The sequence below is a fragment of the Oncorhynchus tshawytscha genome, linkage group LG01 (assembly GCF_018296145.1).
Source record: "Oncorhynchus tshawytscha isolate Ot180627B linkage group LG01, Otsh_v2.0, whole genome shotgun sequence".
NCBI classification, from domain to species: Eukaryota; Metazoa; Chordata; class Actinopteri; order Salmoniformes; family Salmonidae; genus Oncorhynchus; species Oncorhynchus tshawytscha.
Window position 1 is genome coordinate 85,221,527 of NC_056429.1, and position 17,649 is coordinate 85,239,175.

At 43.2% G+C, this 17,649-nt stretch overlaps 2 protein-coding genes, 1 long non-coding RNA gene and 1 other non-coding gene across 8 annotated transcripts; 2 read left to right on the plus strand and 2 right to left on the minus strand.

Moving 5' to 3' along the window:
• Window positions 1-84: 84 nt before the first annotated feature.
• Window positions 85-11,299, minus strand: LOC112258665 (phospholipase B-like 1). Of its 2 annotated transcripts, none has more exons than XM_024433198.2 (11): window positions 11,072-11,299; window positions 10,215-10,437; window positions 9,969-10,052; window positions 9,610-9,751; window positions 9,244-9,354; window positions 8,754-8,898; window positions 7,396-7,596; window positions 6,423-6,563; window positions 5,468-5,653; window positions 1,377-1,483; window positions 85-1,176 (listed from the first exon to the last, which is right to left on the minus strand). In XM_024433198.2, exons 1-11 carry the CDS (start codon window positions 11,145-11,147, stop codon window positions 994-996), a joined length of 1,599 nt encoding a protein of 532 aa, XP_024288966.1. In that variant the 5' UTR covers window positions 11,148-11,299; the 3' UTR covers window positions 85-993. The 2 variants fall into 2 exon arrangements, with proteins under 2 accessions (XP_024288966.1, XP_024288959.1); XM_024433191.2 differs by having other exon boundaries at window positions 86-1,176; window positions 9,244-9,378.
• Window positions 11,300-13,354: 2,055 nt separating this feature from the next.
• trnar-ccu lies at window positions 13,355-13,427 on the minus strand. Its single transcript has one exon. It is a non-coding gene; the product is annotated as a tRNA-Arg (tRNA).
• Window positions 13,428-13,446: 19 nt separating this feature from the next.
• On the plus strand, window positions 13,447-15,129 carry LOC112253896. 3 transcript variants are annotated; one of them, XR_002954093.2, is made up of 4 exons: window positions 13,447-13,694; window positions 14,152-14,238; window positions 14,350-14,455; window positions 14,599-15,129. It is a non-coding gene; the product is annotated as an uncharacterized LOC112253896 (long non-coding RNA). The 3 variants fall into 3 exon arrangements; XR_002954086.2 differs by lacking the exon at window positions 13,447-13,694 and having other exon boundaries at window positions 13,819-14,238; window positions 14,599-14,707; window positions 14,888-15,129; XR_002954085.2 differs by lacking the exon at window positions 13,447-13,694 and having other exon boundaries at window positions 13,819-14,238.
• A 213-nt stretch (window positions 15,130-15,342) lies between these two features.
• On the plus strand, window positions 15,343-16,642 carry LOC112253977 (monocarboxylate transporter 3-like). Of its 2 annotated transcripts, XM_024426265.2 has the most exons (3): window positions 15,343-15,838; window positions 16,038-16,166; window positions 16,314-16,642. In XM_024426265.2, exons 1-3 carry the CDS (start codon window positions 15,814-15,816, stop codon window positions 16,439-16,441), a joined length of 282 nt encoding a protein of 93 aa, XP_024282033.1. In that variant the 5' UTR covers window positions 15,343-15,813; the 3' UTR covers window positions 16,442-16,642. The 2 variants fall into 2 exon arrangements, with proteins under 2 accessions (XP_024282033.1, XP_024281953.1); XM_024426185.2 differs by having other exon boundaries at window positions 15,343-16,166.
• Window positions 16,643-17,649: the final 1,007 nt, after the last annotated feature.

A 17,649-nucleotide genomic window follows, 5' to 3' on the forward strand; every position in this document is an offset into this window, starting at 1 on the left:
AACGTCACACCAGGATAAGCCTACACGAAACACAGCCCTTATTTGAAGTTTTTCTAAAATCCCCTATGGAAAAAATTAATGTTGGAAAAACGCTAGGTTTTATGGGTATTATGACTCATACTATAGTACTCTATGGTAAAATACACATTTTGGACTCTATAGAAATGCATTTATTGTCATGTTTATTCTATTACAGACACCTTAATGTATACTTTAAAATTGTATTATGTGAACTAAACATTCAAATTTAAATAAAACCATTTCAGTGGATTTTTTTTAAAGTACTAATGTGGATTTTTTGATAGTACTAATGTCCCCACTAAAGACATTTAATTGAACTACTGTGGAATTGCATTCATTCCTATTGTGTGGAATTGCATTCATTCCTATTGAGGACTGCTTCTTCGGGGAGTATCAATATGGTGGCTTCAGAAAAAACACACAAACCTGAGAATGTTGTACAGACAACTAATTCCCTGATTATTGGCATCCGGTCATCACTTTTGGTTCAAGTCAAGACCAGGGAACCAAACTGGCACAAAATGAGAAGTCTGAGCTGGTATCATTGTGTGTAAATGTCAATATTGGCCCGTAGGCTACATGTTCCCCAGCCCCGACTGATACAATTTACTGGACTGCACTGTAAACATAGAACCACGTAATGACCTCTGTCTGCTCAGTCATTAACTCAGAAGAATATACACCACACATTATACAAAACTAACAATCACATAACAAAGACAGTATAATCAGTGCATCTAACCACAAAAAAAAAAGCCTTGGGTAAGTGTCTGGTGGCCACTTCTTCCTTTACTCCCTAGCCCCGCTGTGCTTTCAGACCCATGGGTCATTTTCATTAAGCACCAAATGGAAGATAACTGAATTAAATAGAGAGGGACTATCTGGACTTGTCCAAAAAGAAACCCTTATTTTCATATTCCATTGTAAAAAAAATGAAGTTGCATGCCCTTATGAACACAACCCAGACCCCTCTCAGGGCTGGTATAGTGACAGAGTTGGCTTCATGGTGATGAAGCTGAAGTTATATGACTGCGGCAGACCCTTGTGGGCTGTGCTGTTGAAGTGGCTCCAGGAGAACGGAAGCAGGCCCCCCTGAGTGGTGGGACCGTTCACCGCCTCGCCTGCTAACTGATGGGCCAGGTGGAAGTCTGTCACCTAGGAGAGGGAAGGAGAGAGAGTGAGAGAGCGCGAGAGAGAAGGAGAGAGAGGAGATAATTAAAAATGGCCCTTTGTTTTACTTGAATGTTATTTTAGTATTGTGATGTACCGTAGGAGTATAAATTGTGCCATCATGTTCCCTTTGATATTATTTTATGAGTGCGAATGCGTGGACATGGTGGTAATTGAACACTGACCTTGGTGTCATAGCAGCCTCCTGGACGTGGTTTCTTCAGCCTCAGGTCGTTGCGACAGCAGATGGTTTTACAGGGATGGCCCTTGGAGTAAGGGTCTTTCCTGTAGTCTGGAGACACAGTTCAAAAGCACTGAGTTCAGAGGTTGGAACAGCAGGTGTGACAATCTAGTAGACCCACACAGCAAGATGATCTATCCTCCTTGTGGGGTTGAATAATTTAATCTCCACCTGAATTCTCATTCTATTAATAGGGATAGCTTTAGCAGACCAGAATGAAAGGCCCGATTCTCTCCAGTCCGATTACGGTTGTAGCAAAAAAGATTAGACACTACAGGGCCAGTCATCATGAGTCCTGCAGGCCTGGCATTGCCTGCATCTGCCTAATTATAAAATAACTACAGTTACCAACCCATTCCTGACAAAATCATACTCAAATCACATTTTATTGGTCACATACACATGGTTAACAGATGTTAATGCATTTGTAGCGAAATGCCGGTGCTTCTAGTCCGACGGTGCAGTAATATCTAACAAGTAATCTAACAAATTCACAACGACTACCTTACACACACACACACACACACACACACACACACAGTAAGGGAATGGAATAAGAATATATGGACGTGCGATGGCTGTACGGCATAGGAAAGATGCAATAGATGGTATAAAATACACTATATACATATGAGTAATGTAGGATATGTAAACATTATTAAAGTGCCATTTTTTAAAAGTGACTAGTGATACCATTATTAAATCCATTTATTAAAGTGGCCAGTGATTTGAGTCTGTATGTTGGCAGCAGCCTCTCTGTGTCAGTGATGGCTGTTTAACAGCCTGATGGCCTTGAAATAGAAGCTGTTTTTCAGTCTCTCGGCCCCAGCTTTGATGCACCTGTACTGACCTTGCCTTCTGGATGATAGCGGGGTGAACAGGCAGTGGCTCGGGTGGTTGTTGTCCTTGATGATCTTTTTGGCCTTCCTGTGACATCGGGTGCTGTAGGTGTCCTGGAGGGCAGGTAGTTTGCCCCCGGTGATGTTGTGCAGACCGCACTATCCTCTGGAGAGCCTTGCGGTTGAGGGCGGTGCAGTTGCCGCACCAGGCGGTGATACAGCCCGACAGGATGCTCTTGATTGTGCATCTGTAAAAGTTTGTGAGGGTTTTAGGTGACAGTGACAAGTCAAATTTCTTCAGCCTCTTGAGGTTGAAAAGGCGCTGTTGCACCTTCTTCACCAGGCTGTCTGTGTGGGTGGACCATTGCAGTTTCTCCGTGATGTGTACTCCGAGGAACTTTTAAAAAACTTTCCACCTCCTCCACTGCTGTCCCGTCTATGTGAATAGGGGGTGCTCCCTCTGCTGTATCCTGAAGTCCACGATCATCACCTCCTCCCTGTAGGCTGTCTCGTCATTGTTGGTCATCAAGCCTACCACTGTAGTGTCTTCTGCAAACTTGATGATTGAGTTGGAGGCGTGCATGGCCACGCAGTCATGGGTGAACAGGGAGTACAGGAGAGGGCTGAGAACACACCCTTGTGGGGCCCCAGTGTTGAGGATCAGCGGAGTGGAGATGTGGTGAGGGTAGGAAACAACCTGGGGGCGATCCGTCAGAAAGTCTAGGACCCAGTTGCACAGGGCAGGGTTGAGACCCAGGTTCTCAAGCTTAATGATGAGTTTGGAGGGTACTATGGTGTTGAATGCTGAGCTTTAGTCAATGAACAGCATTCTTACACATGTATTCCTCTTGTCCAGATGGGATAGGCAGTGTGCAGTGTGATGACGATTGGATCGCCTGTGGACCTATTGGGGCGGTAAGCCAATTGGAGTGAGTCTAGGGTATCAAGTAGGGTGGAGGTGATATGATGCTTGACTAGTCTCTCAAAGAACTTCATGATGACAGAAGTGAGTGCTACAGGGCGATAGTCATTTGGTTCAGTTACCTTAGCTTTCTTTGGAACCGGAACAATGGTGGCCATCTTGAAGCATGTGGGGTCAGCAGACTGGGATAGGGATTGATTGAATATGTCCGTAAACACACCAGCCAACTGGTCTGCACATGCTCTGAGGACGCGGCCGGGGATGCCGTCTGGACCGGCAGCCTGGCGAGGGTTAACACGTTTAAATGTTTTACTCACATCGGCCACGTTAAAGGGGAGCCCACAGTCTTTGGTAGCGGGCCGTGTCGGTGGCACTGTATTGTCCTCAAAGCATGCAAAGTTGTTTAATTTGTTCGGGAGCGAGGCGCCGATGTCCCTGACGGGGCTGGTTTTCTTTTTGTAATCCGTGATTATCTGTAGACTCTGTAATATACGTCTCGTGTTTGAGTCGTTGAATTGAGACTCTACTTTGTCCCTATATTGACGCTTAGCTTGCTTGATTGCCTAGCAGAGGGAATAGCTACAGTTTGTATTCAGTCATGTTTCCAGTCGCCTCGGCATGATTAAATGCGGTGGTTCACGCTTTCAGTTTTGCGTGAATGCTGCCATCAATCCACGGTTTCTGGTTAGGGAAGGTTTTAATAGTCACAGTGGGTACCAGGTCTCCATTGCACTTCCTAATAAACTCACTCACCGAGTCAGCATATACGTCAATGTTATTGTCTGAGGCAACCCGGAACATATCCCTATCCACTCGACTGAAGCAATCTTGAAGCGTGGAATTCGATTGGTCAGACCGGCGTTGGATAGACCTAAGCATGGTCGCGACCTGTTTTAGTTTCTGCCTATAGGAGGGGAGCAACAAGATGGAGTCATGGTCAGATTTGCCAAAGAGAGGACAGGGGAGGGCCTTGTATGCATCACGGAAGTTAGAGTAGCAGCGGTCCAATGTTTTGCTCGAGTGGGTGCAACAATCAATGTGCTGGTAGAATTTAGGTAACCGTGTTCTCAAATTAGCTTTGTTAAAATCCCCAGCTAAAATTAATAGAGCCTCAGGATATATGGTTTCCAGTTTACATAGAGTTCAGTAAAGTTCTTTCAGAGCCGTCGAGGTATCTGCTTTGGGGGGATATACACGACTATGACTATAATCTAAGAGAATTCTATTGGAAGATAATGGGGTCGGCATTTGATTGTAAGGAATTCTAGGTCTGGTGAACAAAAGGACTTGAATTCTTGTATGTTGTTATGATTACGCCATAAGTCGTTAATCATGAGGCATACACCCCTGCCCTTCTTACCAGAGATTTTTCTTTCTGTTGGCGCAACGCATAAAGAACCCGGTGGCTGTACCGACTCCGACAACATATCCCGAGTGAGCCATGTTTCTGTGAATCAGAGAATATTACAATCTCTGATGTCTCTCTGGAAGGCAACTCGTGCCCTAATTTCATCCATCTTGTTGTCTAGAGACTGGAGTTTGGCGACGAGTATGCTCAGAAGCGGTGGATGGTGTGTTCGCCTTCTAAGTCTGACTAGGAGGCCCTCCGTCTGCCTCTCCTGTGGCGACGACGTTGTTTTGGGTCGGCCTCTGGGATTAGAACCAATGTCCAGGCTCAGGGTGGAGGTCTGAACAAAGGATCCACCTCGGGAAAGTCGCATTCCTGATTGTAATGTTGGTAAGTTAACGTCGTTATTATATCCAATAGTTCTTCCCGGCTGTATGTAATAACACTTAAGATTTTCTGGGATAAAAATGTAAGAAATAATACATGAAAAAAACGAATTACTACATAGTTTCCTAAGGATGTGAAGCGATGTAACGCTCGTCGTTGTAAGGATGGTTGGGCCAAGATGCAGCGTGGGGTAGGTTCATCATTTTTATTAATGTTAACCAGCAGCAAAACAAGAACGAGTAACCAACGAAACGTACAGCCTTGTAGGGCTCAAAAGCAACAATACAAAAACAAGATCCCACAAACAACAGGTGGGAAAAGGCTGCCTAAATATGATCCCCAATCAGAGACAACGATAGACAGCTGCCTCTGATTGGGAACCATACCAGGCCAACATAGAAATGCAAAAACTAGAGTACCCACCCTAGTCACACCCTGATCTAACCAAAATAGAGAATAAAAAGGATCTCTAAGGTCAGGGCGTGACAAGCGAGGTGACCATCTGTCGGCGCCATCTTGAAAGGGGCTGCAGCACTCACTGTTGTATCTCATGATGTGTTTGAGGGAGGCGAGGTCTGTAACCCTGGCCTGATCCCTGCGGAAGATCTTGGCTCTGGGACAGAGGTCATAGGAGAAGTCCTCTCCATGCTTCCTCCACATGACCCCGTAGCCACTCAGGTTGTAGATGTCTGCATGGAAGGGCACATTGTAGGACGCCCAATAGCCTGCCGGAGGGAACAGGAGACAGACAAGAATAATGTAGGAATGGTGAAGTAGGGATATATCAGATGCTGAGAGACTGAAACAACCAACATGATTCATTGATTGATATATTTTATTAAAGGACCAATGCAGCTGTTTAATCTCAATATCAAATCATTTCTGGGTAAGAATTAAGTACCTTACTGTAATTGTTTTCAATGAAAATGGTCAAAAAGAAACAAAAATAGTTTCTTAGCAAGATCAATTTCTCAAGCAAGAATTTTACTACGACTGTCTGGGAGTGGTCGGATTAGGGAGAGGAAAACTAGCTGTTATTGGCAGAGAAGTTATACTGCCTGGTGATGTCTCTTACACTAAAAAGGGCATTCTCATAATTTTCACAATTACACAGTATTATTCCAACCTCAATGTGGAAATACATATAAAACACAGGAAAACCTCTATTTTGACTGCACTGGGCCTTTAAGTGTCACACATATTTGTGCCCAGCTGACATGGGTTTATAATACATTATTATTACTTGAAGTAATATGCACATAAAACTATTTTATTTTATAATCATGGCTATAACAGCTGCCATTTAATTACATTAAACAAACAATGCATTATCCTTCTCCCCCCAGGCTTTGAAAATACAATTTGCGACATATCAATTAATAACATCCCATAAGACTTTATTAATCCGAGAGTGTCAATTAGGATGGCATGTAACCCATGTATATCCACCAGTTTAGCGTTATATCAACAGACTGAAATGAGACCATCCCTTACCCTGTCGCAGGGCCTGTGTCTGGTCAGAGTGTACCACCAGTCCTGGTATCTGCTCTACCACAGTCAGAGCCCCATCCCTTATACTCCTCCCCAACGACACCCTGCTCAGATCCAGCACCATGTACTGGCTGTTATAGGTTCCTGAGGAGGGGAGGGGAAATGTAGTTGTGTTAAACTTGGTTTGGTGTTGATTATCTACTGGTTATTACAGGTCCTTGAAATGAGGAGAAACGAGTCACCTCCTGATATGCAGTATGTCATGGCTTGGGACTGTGGTGAACACATGCACTACACTGGAGCATGCAGATACTCAGAAAAAAAGAAGGGAAAAAAATGGTATTTGAACTAGGAACTGGTGAGCAGAGTTTGCATGTATACGATCATAATGGGAATGTATCAGGTGTCACTTTCTTGGTATAGTAGGTGCCAGAGACACAGAGGCTATGGCCAGTCAGTCCTCTCATTGAGAACAAGCTGTACTGTTCCTCCTAAGCAACAAGTTATGTCATCTCCTACTGTGGTGGCTCTATTAACAAAGACTACAGTACATCCTTAGAGAACAGGACGGTTCCATCATCTGTGGTCAGGAACCGTCTGTGGTCAGGGCCTAAGGCAATACATCACATAGCCGTTGTGCGCCCGAAGACGTGGATGTCGATTAAGGCAGCCCCCCACACCTCTCTGATTCAGAAGGGTTGGGTTAAATGCGGAAGACACATTTCAGTTGAAGGTATTTAGTTGTACAACTTACTAGGTATCCCCCTTTCCTTTTCCTTTAACATACTACGCCATTTACCATACTATGCAACAATCAATTCAACACAAACTACAATCCTTAACAAGTACAGTAGCACACAAATCACAAAGTCTATACTCACACCTAAACACAAGCTCATAGGTTATTCATGCAAGTACAGGTTACACAAATCACAAAACCCAATCCCACAAAAGTCCTCCACACCCCAGGCATTACCGGAGTTGTACTTAGAGAAGATGTGAGCCCACTGCTCCCCAGTGCGTGCCAGGGCGTGTGCCAGCCGCACCCTCTGCCAGGCCAGCAGGCTGTGGGGGGTGACCAGGGTGAACAGAGAGGTGTTGAAGACACTGTTGGTGGTCTGAGTCATCAGCAGCCCACTGCCCAGCAGATAGAAGTCATCCAAAGATGTCAGGAAGCCTGGGCGGAGAGAGGAGATAAGTGCATGGCTAGTTAGGAAAGGAGAGGGGACATGAAGGGGTGAGGACATGTGGGGACTTGGAGTGGGATGTGGGAGTAGTATAGCCTAGCATCCCTTGCACTATAGTGTAGAGAAAAAAGAAGTTGGGCTAAGGGTAAGGACATATGTGAGGTGTAACATTCCTAGCACCACAGGGTAATTAAAAATGTCATTATAATGTAGTAGATTTCAGTCCTGAGAGAATGTGGTAAGCTTGCGCACAGAAGGGCTAGATGGATTCAAATCCTAGCACCCGGATTGTATTTTAGTAGCTTTTAATGTAGTGTGTTTCTGCACTGAGTGAGATAACATTCCCTGCTTAACTCTAAAAATAGCACTTTTAAGCCACTTCAGTTTTAATAGTGATGGGGCCTGTAAGATAATGTATGACAGGGAAAATGGCAAATCTTCAATAACATCACTTAACCCCACCAGGCTACGAGTTTACATTAATCATCCTTCCGTTGCAACTGTATGTTACTAAACTTTCCAATTTTCAAGACTGGTGGAGTCTGTATTGTACAAGACAGTCTCAGGCTGCTTTTTTCAGCCATATTAGGTAGATGGGTGCTACACATGGATAGTGAATAAGAAGAGTTCTCCCCAATACCACAATATCAGCCAGCAGCATAATACCCTGCATCCCACTGCAGCTAAGCAGGGTCAGTCCCTGGACGGGACACCAGATGCTGCTGGAAGTGGTGTTGGAGGGCCAGTTGGAGGCACTCTTTCCTCTGTTCTAAAAAAAAATATATATATATCCCAGGGCAGTGATTGGGGACATTGCCTTGTGTAGTGTGCAGTCTTTCGGACGGGACGTTAAATGGGTGTCCTGACTCTCTGTGGTCACTAAAGATCCCATGGCACTTATCGTGAGAGTAGGGGTGTTGAAAAAAATTCCAAATCTGTCCCTCATACCATAATGGCTACCTAATCATCCCCAGCCTACAATTGGCTCATTAGCCCCTTCTTCTCCCCTGTAACTATTCCCTGAGTCGTTGCTGTAAATGAGAATGTGTTCCCAGTCAACTCACCTGGTAAAATAAGGGATCAATACAATATAAAACACTATATAAATTGCTTTATCAATCAAATTCAATCACTCATGTTCCTTTACCAGGGTAGCTGCTGAAGGATATCTTGCCCGTGGCGGTGTGTGTGTCAGCCAGCCTGAAGTCCCAGTGTTTGTAGATACGCATGGTGGAAGCGTAGTTGAACCAGCTGGAGTGGGCTAACAGCAGGTTCTCAAAGCCTGGCAGAACCTAGAGAGAGAACAGGATAAAGACACCAAACACATGGTGTTACATCGCAGACTTAAAGTGTACCGTCCTCACTACCTCATGCATGAACTGAAGAGAAAACTGGACGTGAGAAAGGTATTAATCCACTCCTGTAGAAAAATGAAAGCTCAATAAAAAAGGAATCTACATCATTATAAACCAATATGCTTTAACAGTGGCTGAATATCTTTTGTAGATTATGGAAATCGCATTGTATAACTCCACTAATGAGGATGATATGCAAGTCAGCTATAAATAAACTATAAACACCACCAATCATGAGCTAAAAAAACAACCAGACCTAGCCAAATTCACTTGACGCCTGACCTTTATGAGAGCTGAGCAGTGGCCCATTCCTGGCACAGGGCCTCGGGAGGAGTTGAAGCGTGGAGTCAGTGCTGGAATCAGGTCCAGCAGGTCTCCAACTTCATTCAGAAACTGCAGCGCAAACATAGACAGAGGCTAGGATGTGGAAAGGTGGAAGAAAAGGGTCAGTTGGGATTTGCATAAAGGATTGGGAACTGTTTTTGTTTGCAATTAGGGGGTTGTGACTATACAGATACCATTAGGTTGGAGGAAAATCTGATGCTCGCACACAGAAGATTATCGTCAAAACACAATTCCCTTCAGTTCTGACATTCAGTGCCTCACACTTTTCTCTTGCTCCCACACACACACAGAACACACACACACCTCTCTCTGCCTGCTCTTGGCCCAGTATGCAGCTCCAGCCTGTAGCCCATCCAGTTGAGCCAGGATCAGTCCTGCATGTAACCACAAGGGGTCACTGTTTCTCCTCAACTTCACCTGCTCTCTGGTCCAGTAGTCCTGTTTACTGTGGACCGACTCAGGTATTCAGTCATTATAATTATTATTATAGGCTTTCATTTGTTACATTGACTGCTAAAATTGACTACATTTGACTGTCATGATATTTGATGTAAAAAAGAAAATATGCGATTCCACGAATGGTGGTCCTCAAGAGCTTTTGACAGTGATTTGGTAGTCCACAGAACGGAAAAGATTGTCTATAGCATAAATGGGAATCTTACATCATGAAATCTTTCAAGGGGTCCAGAATCTTCTCATCTTTAATCATCTGGGGATATATGTTGGCATAGTGGCTAAACATTTGCCTGATAGAGAGAGAAAGCCAGGGTCAAAATTTCTTCAACATTTCCTGAAGTATTTCCACTCTCAAAAATGATGTCTATAATGAATGTATAGGCGTGAACAGGGCTAAATAAAGATAACACGAACATCAGTGTAATTTGTAACAAAGCAGTGAAAGCACTCACTCTGCGGTGAGGAACCCTTCCAGATACCCAGCCAAGAAGGAGGTGGTCTCATCACTCTCGGGGGTCTCCCCGTACCCTGCCCGAATCTCCAGCACCCCCCAGCCCGTCAAGAGGAGAGTGTCATTGTAATAGCCATAGGCACCCCCTTCTTTCTCCAACACCCCCTCATTCAGAATCACACTCTTCTGGGCAGCATCCCAGTACACAGTGGCCTCTTGGATCTCTACCACAGGGGGACAGGGATGAATAACACACCATATTAGAAGAACACTCATGGGTGGTGGATAGAAGCTAAGCAAAAGTGTCTTGTCTGTGTATTCAGCTGAATGGATTGTATGGATTGAAGAATAGGTATATTGAGCAAATGCATTGCATACAATAGGCCTATTACCAGGCAATGTTTACCTCTGAGTGGATGTTCAAATAGTTACAATGTATTTTATCAATCCATTTTACTGACTTTCACACTGTATAGAAATACTGAGTGGAATACAGAATAAAAAAATATCATGAAGCAAATAGGGCGGTAAATATTATTGTGTATGATTTTTTGGGATCTGCGTCACCAAGAAAGAAAAAAAAAAGTGTCTGGCAATGTAGCCTACGCACCATCCAAAATGTTCACTCTGGGGGTTCTCTGCTACTACTCGTGCGAATTATACCTGTCTGACATGACATGTCAATCAAACCTTGCCACAATTCACAAGAGGTTGTACCGCTCCGATCCACCTATGCTTGCACATTTATGCAGTTTCTTGGATGCAATGAATGAACAACATACGTTTAACATAATTTGGCTAATTTATTAATATCGAAAGGCAAAGAGCATTATTGAAAAATATTGAATGAAGACTTACGGTAAGTTTGCACGAGGGCTGCAGCCAAGACGCACAAAATAACAAGGAATTCTCTCTGCTCCCCTCTCAAAGCCATGTCTTAATTGATCTGTTCTAATGTTAATAGAATGATACGTTTAAAGTGCCTATTCTAAAGGCAATAACATATGACATTTGCTGGTCACTCCAGCGTCAAATTTAAGTTCAATTGGGGGAATCGACTTAAATTCATGTGGGACCTAACCAGATAATAACCTAGACATATGATTGGACGAACGTTAAGAAGCGCTCTTCAATTGGCTAAAGGCTACATGATGAACATCAATTTACCTTTTCTAGGATGTTTGGCTACACATTTCCAACTACAATCCGATACTGAAAAAATACAGTGCCTTCGGGAAATATTCATACCCCTTGAAATTTTCCACATTTTGTTACGTTAGCCTTAATTCTAAAATGTATTAAATAAATAGAAATCTACACACAATACCCCATAATGACAAAGCGAAAACAGGTTCTTATTGTTTTTTTCAAAAATATTTTAAAAATACCTTATTTACATAAGTATACAGACCCTTTCCTATGAGACTCGAAACTGAGCTCAGGTGCATCCTGTTTCCGTTGATCATCCTTGAGATGTTTCTACAACTTGATTGGAGTCCACCTTTGGTCAATTCAATTGATTGGAAATTATTTGGAAAGGCACACACCTGTCAATATAAGGTCCCACATATGACAGTGCATGTCATAGCAAAAACCAAGACATGAGTTCAAAGGAATTGTCTGTAGAGCGCCGAGACAGGATTGTGTTGAGGCACAGATCTGGGGTAGGGTACCAAAAATGTCTGCAGTATTGAAGGTCCCCAAGAATACAGTGGCCTCCATCATTCTTAAATGGAAGATGTTTGGAACCACCAAGGGCCTTGGTCAGGGAGGTGACCAAGAACCCGATGGTCACTCTGACAGAGCTCTAGAGTTCCTCTGTGGAGATGGGAGAACCTTCCAGAAGGACAACCATCTCTGCAGCACTTCACCAATCAGGCCTTTATGGCCAGACGTAAGCCACTCCTCAGTAAAAGGCACATGACAGCCCACTTGGAGTTTGCTAAAAGGCACCAAAAGACTCTCAGACCATGAGAAACAAGATTCTCTGGTCTGATGAAACCAAGATTGAACTCTTTGGCATGAATGCCAAGCGTCACGTCTGGAAGAAACCTGGCACCAATACTACGGTGAAGCATGGTGGTGGCAGCATCATGCTGTGGGGATGTTTTTCAGCGGAATGAGTTTTTCCCCACAAAACGGCTTTAATTACAGACAGAAATACTCCTCAGTTTCATCAGCTGTCTGGGTGGCTGGTCTCAGATGATGCTGCAATGGAAGAAGCCAGATGTGGAGGTCCTGGGCTGGCATGGTTAAACGTGGTCTGCGGTTGTGATGCCGGTTGAATTCTCTAAAATGACGTTGGAGGTGGCTTATGGTAGATATAGAGATATGGTAGAGATAAATGAACATTAAATGCTCTGCCAACAGCTCTGGTGGACTTTCCTGCAGTCAGCATGCCAATTGCATGCTCCCTCAAAACTTGAGACATCTATTGCATTGTGTTGTGTGACAAAACTGCACATTTTAGAGTGGCTATTATTGTCCCCAGCACAAGGTGCACCTGTGTAATGACCATGCTGTTTAATCAGCTTCTTGATATTCCACACCTGTCAGGTGGATGGATTATCTTGGCAAAGGAGAAATGCTCACTAACAGAGATGTAAATACATTTCTGCACAAAATTTGAAAGAAATGAGCTTTTTGTGTGTATGAAACATTTCTGGGATATTTTATTTCAGGCCAGGAAACATGGGACCAACACCTGCACATCATCATCTGCACATCTATCACTCCAGTCTTAATTTAGCTAAATTGTAAATACTTGCTACTATGGCCTATTTATTGCCTCACCACCTCACGCCATTTGCACACTATATATAGACTTTCTTTCTTTTTCTATTGTGTATGCTTGTTTATTCCATGTGTAACTCTGTGTTGTTGTTTGTGTCACACTGCTTTGCTTTATCTTGGCCAGGTCGCAGTTGTAAATGAGAACTTGTTCTCAACTAGCCTACCTGGTTAAATAAAGGTGAAATAAAATAAAAAATAAAACATGTTGCTTTAATATTTTTGTTCAGTATAAATGTTAAGACAAGGCAAATCATTTACATATATTCAAATGTTTGTGTGAAATCATCCATCATTGCATTTAGTTGTTGACACTGTTATTTATAAACATTTTAATGGACAAAAATGTTTCACCCCAGATGGGACTCGAACCCACAATCCCTGGCTTAGGAGGCCAGTGCCTTATCCATTAGGCCACTGGGGCTTGTTATGAATAGAACGGGATCTGGCCATTATATCATTAATTATCCAGGGGTAATATGACGATAAATCTGTGACAATCAAATAATGACACTGAAAAAACTATTTCACGGGGAAACAGTATTCGGTAACCAAAGAGACGCTATCACCATGGTGATGCGTTCACGTTGATGGCTTATCCCACTCAAACTAAACAGCGGGGCATTTATCAAGTGTTTACATTATTACAAGGATGAAATGTAGACTTTGTCCAACTATAAAGAATCCAATGGTATGTAGTTACAGTAAACATTCATAAAAATGCAAAGTGATTTGATATTATCCAACTCAAATGCTGTGTTTCCATTTGTAAATTCTTCCATTATTACCTGTTTAGACAAAATGGATCTGTAGCACTTGCGCAGTAACCTGTATGTCTTTAAAAAGCCGCTTGCTGGGCTAGAAAGAGAAGGGAAGCCTCTGCTAACCAAAGATAACGAATTAGCTAGATCAATAAAAGCGTTGTACAGTCATTTAGCTAGCTATTTTAATATATGATTAAATAAACTACCAAGATAGTGGCGTAATATTGTTGCTGTTGGTAATCTTAGTTTACAATGCTATGCTAACTTTAGCTAGCTACGTAGCTAACGTTACTTGACTATCATTTCCAAAGCTGCAAAATAAGAAGTTCTCAATCTAACATTAATCCTCTACAATATATATTTGTCTCACAATATATGACGCAGCTGACGACGAAGATGCTGCTTTTTGGCAACACCTTCTGTCCACAGAATACCCCTCGCAAGTCTGTTTCTGTCTTAAATCTGCACACGGTGAGTTGATGAAATTTCTCTCTCACGCCCAAAAACATTCTGCAATGTGCCTCTGTTGTCTTTTATGTGAAGGAAGTTTCTACATCCCCCCTCTTAATTTGTTGAGTCTAGTTGGATTGGTCTACGAGGGAAATAGAGTTGGGTCTTGAGTATGGAGCCCCTGTTATGAACATTGGGGGCCATAGCTTGACATTTGAAGACGGACAATGGATTGCTGGTAATTGATCATCAATTAAATGTAGTAGAAAACTGCACTGTCTGCACTGCTACTGTAATAAGTCTGATCTATCTGATCACCACAGATATTTGCATTTAATTTGTTTTCTTTTTCATTTGCTGTTTTGTTTCTCGCCTCAACAGTCTGAAGGGAATGTATCTGGGAAGGAGGCGAAGACTGAAAAATAGCAACCTATAGCTTGAAAAGGAGAACAACCTACTCAGGCTGAAGATTGACCTCCTGTTGGACATGGTAGATTCTCATCAGCTTGAAGCATCCCATTGAATACAGTTGCATAGATACAGTATAAGCCATACAATACAGTATGCTTATACAGTATAAGCCATACAATTAACCTTGAATACGGGATTCCCTTTATAGGCCATTATTAATAATTTATCGGAGCAAGTAACTGATTCCCTTTTTCTTAAGTTGTCAGAAACCACTGCAGAGTATCACCTGATGGAGAAGCAGCTGGAAAAGATGAAGATTCTCAGTCGAAGGAAGAAGTGATGAATAGACAATTACAGACAGGTTCCCAGTGATACCTGAAAATTAAGAAGGGAATAGATAAAGGATTGTGAGTGTTAGTGACCAATTAATTGTATTTGATTTATTTTACCTTTATTTAATCAGGAAAGTCAGTTAAGAACAAATTCTTCTTTTTTTTTAACCTTTATTTAACTAAGCAAGTCAGTTAAGAACAAATTATTATTTACAATGAAGGCCTACCCCGGCCAAACCCTAACCCGGATGACGTTGGGCCAATTGTGCGCCGCCCTATGGGACTCCCAATCACAGCCGGTTGTGATACAGCCTGGAATCGAACCAGGGTCTGTAGTGACGCCTCTAGCACTGAGATGCAGTGCCTGACACAGAACCCAAACCATCTGCGTGCGTGCGCCATCGTGCATAAATTTATTTTGTCCCCCTACACCAAACGCGATCTCGACACGCAGGTTTGGGTTACCAGTTGCACAACAATGTGTGAGGGTTTGAGAAATGCGTCTTCTTGGCCAACTTACAGACCCACTCCTTCCTCCTAGAGAGGACCATCCTCTTGAGGGACAATGGGAGTCAGTACAACCAAGAGGATGAGTGCTGGACCCCTGATGGTGGCTGGCTGGGGCTGGATGGTGGCTGGACCCCTATTGGTTGCTGTGGCTGGATGGTGGCCGGGGCTAGACTTTGCCTGGGGCTGGATGGAAGCTGGGGCTGGATGGTGGCTGGGGATACTCATCTGTTTCGTCGTCACTGGGTTCTCCTACGCCTCCCCCAAAGCTGTCAGTGTCTCCTTCAAGGAGCTGATGAGGGACTTTGATGTGGGCCACAGCGACACGGTCTGAATCTCCTCCATCATGCTGCCCATGCTCAATGGATCAGGTCAGAGGTCAATCATAGAGTTGATACAGGGGCCTCTGAGAGCTTGAATCGTATACGAAACAAAGCTGTCAGATGTAAAAAATTAAATAAAAAACGTTCAATGGGAGAAACAAAACAGAAATGTGAGTCTCTTGCAGTTCTGCATCATTTCATTAATAAATACACATGGCCTGTTTGTCTGTGAACGCCTTCTGCCCAGGCCCAGTGTCCAGTATCACGGTCAACAGGTTTGACAGCAGGTCGGTGATGCAGGTCGGAGGTTTGCTGGCATTAGCAGGCATGGTGGGAGCTTCCTTCACCACCGCCATTAAACAGCTTTACCTTTCAGGTACTTGCAACATATCACAATACACACTACTAATCCCTCTCTCTATCCAGCTCTAACGTGTAACTTAGTCTGTATACAAGGATTTCGTTCCAGGCCCCCAATGACTAATGCTCCGTGTTCCTCTCTGTCCTGTCCCCCCTGGGTCAGGTTCTGCTAGACCACTATGGCTGAAGGGAAGGCTTTCTCATCATGGGGGACTGCTGCTCAACTGTGGGGCTTTCATGAGACCTCTGGAGAGGAGGAGGAAACGGGAGAAGGGAACGAACCAGCGCTGAAAGAAAAGTTTCCTTCAAAAGTAGGAAAGGAGAAGAATGGAATAGAAAATAAGCTTTTGGACTTAAGGGGGATGCCTGAACAGGGGGCTGTTGATCTTCACTGAGTGGACAAAACATTTATTAATATTGAGTTGCACCCCTTTTTCAGTCGGAATAGCCTCAATTCATCGGGGCATGGACTCTACAAGGTGTCAAGCGTTCCACAGGGATGCTGGCCTATGTTGACTCCAATGCTTCCCACAGTTGTGTCAAGTTGGCTGGATGTCGTTTGGGTGGTCAACCATTCTTGATACACACGGGAAACTGTTGACCGTGAAAACCACAGCAGCATTGCAGTTATTGACGCACTCAAACCGGTGCGCCTGGCACCTACTAGCATACCACGTTCAAAGGCACTTAAATCTGTTATTTTGCCCATTCACCCTCTGAAGGGCACACGTACACAATACATGTCTCATTTGTCCCAAGGCTTGAAAATACTTCTTTAACCTGACTCCTTCCCACATGCACAAGTACAGTGAAATGCCTTTCTTGCAGCTCTAACCCCAACAATGCAGGAATCAATAACAATGTAATACTAAAAAAAAACATAAGGTAGGAAAAAACACACACACTAAATATAAATAAGAATATGAGAAAGTAAGAAGCTATATACAGGATCAGTAGTGAAATACAGGGTCAGTTCCAGGGTCAGTAGTGAAATACAGGGTCAGTAGTGAAATACAGGGTCAGTAGCGAAATACAGGGTCAGTTCCAGGTTCAGTTCCAATACCATATTTACAATATGCAGGGTTACTGGAGTGATAGAGGTACAGTGCCTTTAGAACATTTTCATACCCCTTGATTTATTCAACATTTTGTTGTGTTACAGCCTGAATTCACAATACCCCATAATGACAAAGTGAAAACATTTTTTTGAAACGTTTGCCAATTTATTGAAAATGAAATACAGAAATATCAAATTTACATAAGTATTCACACCCCTGAATCAATACATGTAAGAAGCACCTTGGCAGCCATTACAGCTTTGAGTATTTCTGGATAAATCACTAAGAGTTCTGGATTGTACAATTTGCACATTATTCTTTTTTTTTGAAATTCTACTAGTTCTGTGAAGTTGATCATTGTTAGACAGTCATTTTCAAGTCTGGCTAGATTTCAAAGCCGATTTAAGTCAAAACTGTAACTCGGACACTCAGGAACATTCG